Source organism: Gouania willdenowi, chromosome 1 (genome assembly GCF_900634775.1).
Source record: "Gouania willdenowi chromosome 1, fGouWil2.1, whole genome shotgun sequence".
NCBI classification, from domain to species: Eukaryota; Metazoa; Chordata; class Actinopteri; order Blenniiformes; family Gobiesocidae; genus Gouania; species Gouania willdenowi.
Window position 1 is genome coordinate 22,155,721 of NC_041044.1, and position 9,716 is coordinate 22,165,436.

A 9,716-nucleotide genomic window follows, 5' to 3' on the forward strand; every position below is an offset into this window, starting at 1 on the left:
AAATTTCGTATGAATAGGACAAACCTGCTGGTCGTGCGGTCCATCACAGTTTGTGCGCATTTTTGCATTGCGTTTGTAATGCGCGCACGACCAAACCGTTAGAGACACGCAAATTCTTTTGATGATTTTTAATCTTCATTGGGTCTCAAGTTTTCTTGCCGGTTTTGAAGCGAATCGCATGGAGCCACTCAGACGAGTTTGTGCAAATGCGTTTTCGCCATTTTTTGACCCAAGATGGCCGACTTCCTGTTTATTTATGGGCGTAGTCATAATTATCCTTTTGGCTCACCTTAGGGTCAAGAATACATGTGGCGAATTTCGTGTGAATCGGACAAACCTGCCGGTCGTGAGGTTATTGGCGTCTGTAATGCGCGTCGTGTGCGCTTTTTCCTAGCAATTTTTTTTATTGCACCAAAAAATATCTAGTTTTTCTGCAAGTTTGTGGTGCGTGCAAATTTTGTTGAGACTTTGGGCAGCCTAAGGGGGTAAACAGGCATGGAATAATAATAATAAACAGAAGAACAATAGGTTCCTACAACCTTTAGGCCTTCGGACAGAAAGATTACTTCCACTACTCGCTATGTTTTTTTTTTTTTTTTTAGTGGCCCAAATCTTCATCCGTATCTATTTTGGGAATGTGTTTCAAAAATGTGTATCACTCTTTTTTGCTGAGAAATTGGATGTATATAGTTGGCTATAGAACTTGCATATTTCACTATTTGTTTTTTCAAGTTGCGACGTGTGAAACGCGGAAATCCTGGTTTATGTGTGTTTTTGACTGACAGGTGTGAGAACCAATCCGTTCCTCCTCGTGACAATAGGAACCAATGAAATTAAGGAGGCGGAGCTACCACCTGCCCAGGGTTTCAGAATGAGAATGTGTGTCTTTTTTCAGTGTCACTCGGAGGAGAAACTAAGCGTGTGGAAATGTCCAACAGATCTAAAAACTACGACGGAGGTAACACCGTTCCTATGTGTATTTGACATACGGAGAACATGTAGGCTTTAGACTGTAATTAAATGAATAATAGCATGGCTTTTATCAAACAATAACCTGCAGGCTGAGAGTGAGTGAAAACTTGTTGACACGTTATTGAAACTATGATACCTCAACACTTTCTGAAGTCATTGGGTTGTTATAAACACCGTGTTTTTAATGTTTTTAAACCAATTTGGAAGTGTGGTCGAGCTCTTTTTGTCTTACTTTGACAGGAAGTGTAGCTAAAGACAGCAGCTCAGCAGCAGACAGGGCGGGTGAGTACTTTATTATATACACTTAACTTATGTATTCTTGGATTTTTGCTCGTTTTTTGTGAACTAAACTTGTATTAAGTTACTGTGACCGTGCACAAACTTAATGATTTAAACGTCAGTGATGTTAATTATCAACCAAGCCCATCCTGTTTATTGTTGAGTGGCCTTTAGAGAGGATCATATTACTGTTTTATGTGTAAACGGATCCACATGACGTCATCAATGTGTTTAACAAGGCAAGCATGTATTCTAGCAAACACATTTAATACTGATTTGAAAGCTGACAGCCTGAAGCTAAAATCTTACTGTTTTGAATGCCATTAGACTGCAGTAGAGGGATTTTTATTTAAATGTCTAAAAGTATATTAAATATATTTCCTATTGTGTGATATTTAATGTTTTTTTTAATAAGGTGCAAAGTTTAGTTACACCCAATAAACCTAACAACTCCAGGGCAGTTGAGTGTTTAAACAAACAAAACCTCCACCTTTACAAAGACAAAGTTTGCCCTGATTGCAGATTTTTTTTTACCCCATAAAACACACACACACACACACACACACACACACACACACACACACACACACACACACACACACACACACACACACACACACACACACACACATACAGAGAGAGAGAGTAAGCACTTTAACTGCCAGATCCTGCTTTTAGTGTCTAATCTACTAATATGTAGGGCGGGCGGGGGGGAGTGGAGGTGTCATTTTAGCATAGGACCATCTTTCTCCAGCTGTCACTCAGCAGCTATTGAAAGCTGTGACGACTGTTTAGCAGAACGAACAATAGCTGCTTGACCCCATTGCTAGCAGCAATCCATGCACCTGTAGTTTGTGCTGTTTTACAAACAACAAAAAAAAAAGCCTGAAAAGCTCAGCTTTTCTGTGTTCTTTTGAAAACAACGCTGTGCCCTAAAGCAGAAGACTTGCTCGTGTACGTTAATGTCACGGTTGGGGTCATTTACATTTTTCAATTACAATTGAAAAAAGTTCAAGTACAACTAAAGCCCTATTCGCACAGGATAAGTATTATTTGGGATGCACATGTAATAAATAAATGAAAGTGTCTAGAGATATGTTAAACGTAGCCATAGCCCTTAATGTGCCGTGTTAGGATGGCCGAGTGGTCTAAGGCGCTGCACTCAACAATTCTTTCTTCCGCTAAGGTGGGTTCGAATCCCACTTTTGACATATACATTTTTTCATTTTAACATATTTAATACGGCACAAAAATAAACATTTTAGGGTTAGGGTTAGGGATAGGACTAAAATAAAAGGGTTAGCGGGGTAGCTAAAAATAAATATGAGCTAAAATACAACTGACGGAACTTTAAGTCACGTGGTGCACCTATCACGTCACCAAAACTGGCCAATGAGTGCCGCTGCGTATGCTTAGAGTGGCAGTCTATCCATGGATACGTTTAACGTATTCATAGCCACGGCCTAAATAAATGACTCCCTACCGTCTGCTTTTTATGTGGCGCGTTTGCACGGGATAACCGAAGCCTGAGATTTTGCTGAAATTTACGGATGTCCGAAAATGTGAAACAGTGTGTGAGTTGATGTTAAAACAACTTTGCAGGCTTTTAACCACAGTTCAGTGCTGTGTTACTGCTAGCGCTAGCCAGCTGTGTTAAATAGAAGGCTACAAAAAAAAAGAAGAAAGAAAGTGTCTATTTGGTACCGAAGTACAAGTACGTAGTGGTTTAGGGTTAGGATTTGGGTTAGGTTATAACCCAATATCGCAACAATTTTTAGGGTTATAGTTAGGTTTAGGGTAAGGTTTAGTCTTAGTCACGCGACCTAAACTGAACAATGACTGACCTATCACGTGACCTAAACTGGCCAAATATGGGCGCTGCGTACGGATAGAATGTCGGTATATTCATACGGCAACCGACGTGATCTACAGTTTGCGTCTGATTTTGCTCCTTCTCTTTTTGTTGCCGTACGTTATGGGCTGATAAGGTTTTGCTGGCCCGGGACCCAAAAGGTTTTCTAAACATTAAAATGCAGCCTCCATTCTTCACCAAAAGTAAATAAACATGCGTCCGGGAAACAAAACAACGCGTAATCAGATCCCGCCCATTTCTGTCCAAATCACAGAGATGCCAATTCTTATTGGATTAGCATTATCACAGGACCTCAGAGTTCAGCAAAGTATAGTAGGTAATTTGCAGGGGAATTTTTACTTTATAAATTACTGACATGGCTGATTCGCACGGGATTAACATCACAGACATTCTCTGCAATTATGACAAATCACATGTGGTCCCTAGGTAAAACTAATCCTGTCCAAATAGGATTACGGTGACCGGCATTTTTTTCAATTACAATAAAAATAAAAAGTATTATTTTTCCACTGAAGGTCAATTACAATTATGTTGTCAGTTACTATAGTTCAAATTCAATTAATCACAATTACGGAGCCTTTAATAAATAGGTTCATAAAACTTAACTTTCCTCTCATGTTAGCTTTCTGTTAGCATCTCTTATGATAACGGGTCAGTTTTGACCCATGTCTTAAATACGTTGTAAAATAGACAAAAAAATATGATATTGTTTTCATGTAATTCATTTTTCATCTCTTGGTTACATAGTTAGGCTTCTTAATCATTGAAATAATTGGTATTAATGTCTTAAGTGGGCAACTGAGCCTTTTTTGTGTCAGTATACCCATAGATTTCAATGTATTTATTAAATAAAAAAAAGATAAAATGATACTCAAGAGAATTGAAATGTAGTGGGAAAAGTTGATAGTTGATATGAAACATTTTAATAATTAACTATGTGTATGACAAAGAACTGTAACATGGTTCCCCAGGTTTGCGTTTTAATTAAATTGTAGTTTTTATAGAATTTTCATGCCAATTACAATTTAAAAAGTCAATTATCTGAACTCAATTACATTTACAACAACAGATGTTTGCAATTACAGTTGCAATTATAATTACACCATAATTGTAATTAAATGATAATTACGCGATTACAATTATAATATACCCCAACCCTGGTTATTGTTGTCATTAGATGCAGTGGTGTTGTTGATGTCTCGTTTTGTTTTTACAGCAAACATGGAAAATGTGACGGAGACCGATGCCATCATCAGAAGGTAGTGGTTGTGTTTGGAGAATCTTCTTAAAGTAGCTTTGCTCCCTTCATCGTGTCCCTTTGTCTTCACTAAGCTCGTTGAATTTGGATCCGGCCGAGGAGTACAAAATGGGCTACAAGCGACGAGGCCTTGCACTCATTTTCAACCAGGAGCGTTTCTTCTGGCGTCTGGGAATGAACGACAGACACGGGACCAACGCCGACCGCTACAACTTAGAGAAAAGGTGACGAGTCAGCAGCTGGAGCAGGAGACTGCACCTATCGAACAAGACGGCACTCGTTCAGCTGAGAGTCAGGTTACGTTTGCAAACCATTCCCTGCTAAGTTTAACTAAACTTTGGTTTTTCTTTAGATTGAGGGATTTGGACTTTGAAGTGAGAGCTTATGATAACTTCAAACAAGAGGAAGTCCTTGAAAGGATCGGCGAAGGTACGCAAACACAATCTCAACTAATGCTCAGGTGTGTTGGTCAATTACAATTACGTTTTCAATGATCCAGGTTCAATTTTGATTACGATAACCTGCATTATTTCCAATTACAAATGAATTGGAATGATTATTTTTCCCATGAAAGTCAATTACAATTGCGTTCTCAATTTCTAACGTTCAATTACAATTTTACTAACTTTTATTCATATAGCGTTGTGATAGTTGTATGCGTTTTTTATGTGAGTACAATGTCGTTTTATCATCTTTACATTTATAATTTAGTGCATTTATTATAACATCTTATATAAAAGCCTAACTAAGGACTAGAGTTTATTAATTTAGCAATAGCTATAAACTCTTTTTGTTGTTGTCCCTATAATTAATATTATTATATCCAAACTTCTTCTAATCCTTACCACCTGTATTAGTGTGAAAATTCACTGACAGGTAGTGGGAAAACTATAATAAATATGATACATATTTTAATATTTGTATTAGCCATAGACCTGTTTTACGTTTAATTAAAATGCAATTGACAGTTTTTACAGAATTTTTATTACAAAGTAAATTATCTTAACTCAATTATGATTACAACGGTGACAGATTTGTTGACCAAACCCTAACCCCTAGTGCAGGGGTTCTCAACTCGTCTCATTTTGTCACAGTCATTAAATCTCTTTTTTAGAATTCAACCAACCAAATTTAGTTTTTCAAAAATAGCAGCTGAAAACACATATATACAGTATATAATCTTTTTAAAAACAAATATATATATATTTTCCTTTGCAACACACATTTGACAGCATGTCTCTCAAGAGTATAGTTTCTTTCAAAATAAAAGACAAGTCCAACATGAGAGACATTAAGTATGTAATTATTTTTGACCAGCTGTCCACGACCCACTTTTGGGTCCTGACCAGGGTCGAGGTTGATTGTAATTGTATTGATAATTAATTACAATTACGGCATAATTATAATTTTATGAATTTGTTGCTGTCATAATTGTAATTAAATTGTAATTGAGTTTAGATAAATGACTTTGTAAATTCTACAAAATTATCAGTATAATTTAACGCTAAACTGGGGAACCATGTTACAGTTCTGTGTACAGTTCTACACATACAGTATGTAGTCAACAATTATTATTTATTTCAAGCTTTACCACATTTCACCATTTTAAATAAATCTAGGGGTATACTGACACTACAAAGGCTCAGATGTACACAATATAAAAAAATATTAAAACCTATATTTTCATTGATAAGGGAATCTAACGAGTCAATCAATTAGATATTTGTTTTTAGTGTATTTTACAGCTGATTTAGGACCCGTTATTATAAGAGATGCTAACACACGAGGAAAGTTAATTTTTATTAGGTTATTTATTTCAGGGTCAGTAAGTGTGATTAATTGTAATGTTAATAAACCTGCAGCTGCTGAGGAAGACCATTCAGACGCAGACTGCTTCCTGCTCATCTTTCTGAGTCACGGCGAGAACGACTTCGTCTACACCTACAACGGCATGATCAGCATTCGGGATATCACCGCCATGTTTAAAGGAGACAAATGCAAGAGTCTTGTCGGGAAACCCAAAATTTTTATACTACAGGTGATGGAGAGAGAAAGGACAAAGCCAGTCGTACTGGTTTTAGGCCATCAGATTGAATGTGCTCCTCTGTGTGTCCACAGGCGTGTCGTGGAGATAAACACGACGTCCCAGTGACCGTGTATGACGCTGTGGACCACGATGTGAAAACCAATGAGGTGGTGGTAGATGCCAGTGCCGTCCACACTCTGCCTGCCGGGGCGGACTTTATAATGTGCTACTCTGTGGCTGAAGGTACGTTTTCTATGTAGGCTTTGGCAAAGATATTTTATTTCTATTTTGGCAGTATAGAAAATTACAATATGAGGATATATTTTTTATTTTATACACTAATTTGTCTCACCATACTCATTTAAGGAGATGCTGAATTCGCAGCTTATCAGAACAGCATAAAAAGCACAGTTAGATGGACTGTCGAGTGCGTTAGAACCCAGACCTGCGGATCCTTAAAAAGTCTTAAATGGCACAAAATTCACGAATCTAAAAATAAGGCCTTAATTGTCATTAAAATGTCTTAATTCAGTGTTTCAAAGGTTTAAATTTTAACACATAAGTATGATTTTATGATTGTAATTAGTCTCACGTTTAAAAAAAAAAAAAAAAAAAAAAAAATGGGAACATGTTTTGTTTTTTTTAAATGAAATATATAATTTACTGTAACGTTGCGCAATTACGTCAGCGGAAGTGACTACACAACAGTTGCAGCGTGTCATCATGCTAGTAGCAACTTTTAACAACATGGGGAAATATAAATTTAACACAAATTGCCTGTCCAAAGAAGATTTTTCTTAATGATTTTTATTTTTTGTATTTTAGTTGTTTCGTTGATTTCTGTCTATTCTTGCAGTCATCTTGTTTTGAGTGATTTTGAATATTTTATTTTGTCTTGTTGTGTATTTTTGTGTTTACTTTGGGAACAGCTTGACCCTAACCCTATGTAGTTGATGTGGCATTTTTTTTCCCCAATTGTGTTTACTGTGAAGTTGGTCTTAAAATTTCATTTCAAATGGCATTAAAAAGTATTAAAGTCTTGAATTTAATTTGACTGAAGCTGTAGGATTCTTGTTAAACAAGATGCACTACAGAACTCACTCACACGTGCTGTCCCTTATAGCAGAAAGAGCCAAAAGTGGCACATATTGTGCAGCTGTTTATTAATAAATGTGCCTGTGTGGAATTTAGCATCATTAAATTCATCTCTGAATTGTCTTTCTGGTCAGACTTCATTGAGTTAAAGATATTGAGATTTATATTATATATCGACTTTTTCAGAAAAAAACATTTAGATATGAGTTTTGACCCATATCGCCCAGCTCTTATTTGTTATTTTGTATCTAAAAAAGAAGAAAATGACTCCACTGCCTACATTTCAGCCACTGGTAGAAGGCAACACACTATTTACATGTACTTCTCTGCATCTCTGTTGTTTAAAGGATATTATTCCCACCGCGAGACCATCAATGGCTCCTGGTACATCCAGGATCTGTGTGAACTGCTGCAGAAATACGGCGAGTCCCTGGAATTCACAGAGTTGCTCACACTGGTCAACAGGAAAGTGTCCATGAGGAGCGTTGGTTATTCATCCGACCGCAACGCTGTAGGAAAGAAGCAAGTGCCTTGTTTTGCATCGATGCTCACAAAGAAACTCTATTTCCGGCCAAAACACTAACCTTAACCCTCAGATTTTTACATCAAAGTCGTTTATCAGAAATCAAGTTTTTTTTAAGGAGCTGTTTTTAAAAAAAAAAATATTCACACCTCGAACAATCAAGAAACGAGCGGCTTTGATCAATTCTGTCACATTGGTGGTTGTAAAACAACAGGAACTCTTTGTTTACATGAAATCAAGTCTTATTATGGTACTAGGGATATACAACATTAGCTTTTTTTGGCCTATATAACACAAAATGTCCAATATTAACCAATAGATATATACATATGCCCCTCCCCCACACTTAATGTTAGGTCACATTATATATATATATATCTCCATAAAAATATCAGGTTAATGGTACTTTTTACTGTGATGCCCCACTGGATCATTCCAAAAATAAACCTATTCAACTATAGTAATAGAAAAATCACCATAACAGATACGTACATCAACCAATATCACATTTTACGTTAAATATTAGACAATATCACCATCTCTACGTAGGAACTTTTCTTATGTGGACTTAAGTGTCTCTGGCTGCACAGATAAAGGTCGACATAAACAGAGTTAATCATTTGAAGATAAATGCAAAATCTAGTGCTGAGCAACTGCTTTCAACAAAGAAACCGTGTCCTAAATGAGAGATAAATAACAGTTGTCACGTGGCATTGATTTCTAAGTCGGTCGTGTAGTAAAGATTCCAATAGGTTATGAGGTGTTCCTATTATTAACATTTTGTTTCATATCTGTGCATCAGTTGCACTTCAGACATGCGTTTTACTCTTTAACAGATAATCATTGAGTATCCCATTTAAGACTTCCAGGTGCTGTTTATTCAAATCATGTGCTGGCACTAAGGATGAGCATTTGTGCTGCGTTAGAAGTAGACTTTTTGATTATGATATAAAACCAGCATAACGTGACGTTAACTACATTATTATTTTCCTATTTCCCTTGTGAGGACCACAGCACAGCAGCATAACATCCATAAAGCTGCACTATAAATATTCTGATTCATAACACAATTTTATTAAATACTTATCTTAAAAAAAGATAAGACGTTGTAGCTATATTTTCTTTCTTGCATTTCAAAATGAAAGGTTAAATGTGAAAAATTCTTGCATCTTGCATGAAAGTTTTAAGCAGTTCTCGTAAAAAAAAAAAAAAAAAAAGTCTATTTACTTTAGAGGTGTATGCTGTTCTCTGTGAGCTCCATTGTCCAAACCTCATTCCAGACACGCTGTTTATCATCAGGCTCGCTTCTTAAAAAGGGAATTCATGTTTGTGCTGTTCTGTGTCATAGCAGTCTAAGCTACATTGGGAAAAAATAAAGAAATGCTATTTTGCACCTTGAAATGACAACAAAATAGTTCAATCAGAAGCTCAGGGAGGAGGGTGTGTTTTTTCTTTCTTTTTGAAACGCTGTACTCGGACCTAAAACACTACGAGATGTGTCACATGTCTGTTAGTAATGAGAACGCTAAGCACACAGATTTTGTTTTTTTAATACAATGACATTTTTATCACTGATTTTGTCTGATTTTAAACCAGTTTTATAAAACATAAACCTTGTGTGTGTGTTTTCTTTTTTCCCCCACTCTAAAAGACTATTTTACATTATTTGTCTGGTCATAAAAAAAGCAGA

At 36.3% G+C, this 9,716-nt stretch overlaps 1 protein-coding gene across 1 annotated transcript; it reads left to right on the plus strand.

The window, feature by feature from the left end:
* Nucleotides 1–841: 841 nt before the first annotated feature.
* LOC114463037 (caspase-6-like) lies at nt 842–9,643 on the plus strand. The gene is made up of 8 exons (XM_028446265.1): nt 842–958; nt 1,213–1,254; nt 4,341–4,383; nt 4,457–4,606; nt 4,735–4,811; nt 6,245–6,420; nt 6,501–6,651; nt 7,851–9,643. The coding sequence occupies exons 1-8, from the start codon at nt 928–930 to the stop codon at nt 8,084–8,086; spliced, it is 906 nt and encodes a 301-aa protein (XP_028302066.1). The 5' UTR covers nt 842–927; the 3' UTR covers nt 8,087–9,643.
* Nucleotides 9,644–9,716: the final 73 nt, after the last annotated feature.

What these genes read in the sequence shown, in the direction of transcription:
- LOC114463037 (XM_028446265.1), top strand. Translation starts at nt 928, where the DNA reads ATGTCCAACAGATCTAAAAACTACGACGGAG. An exon ending in ATCTAAAAACTACGACGGAG is followed by an intron (nt 959 to 1,212) that starts GTAACACCGTTC and finishes TTACTTTGACAG; the next exon opens with GAAGTGTAGCTAAAGACAGC. An exon ending in CCAAAATTTTTATACTACAG is followed by an intron (nt 6,421 to 6,500) that starts GTGATGGAGAGA and finishes GTGTGTCCACAG; the next exon opens with GCGTGTCGTGGAGATAAACA.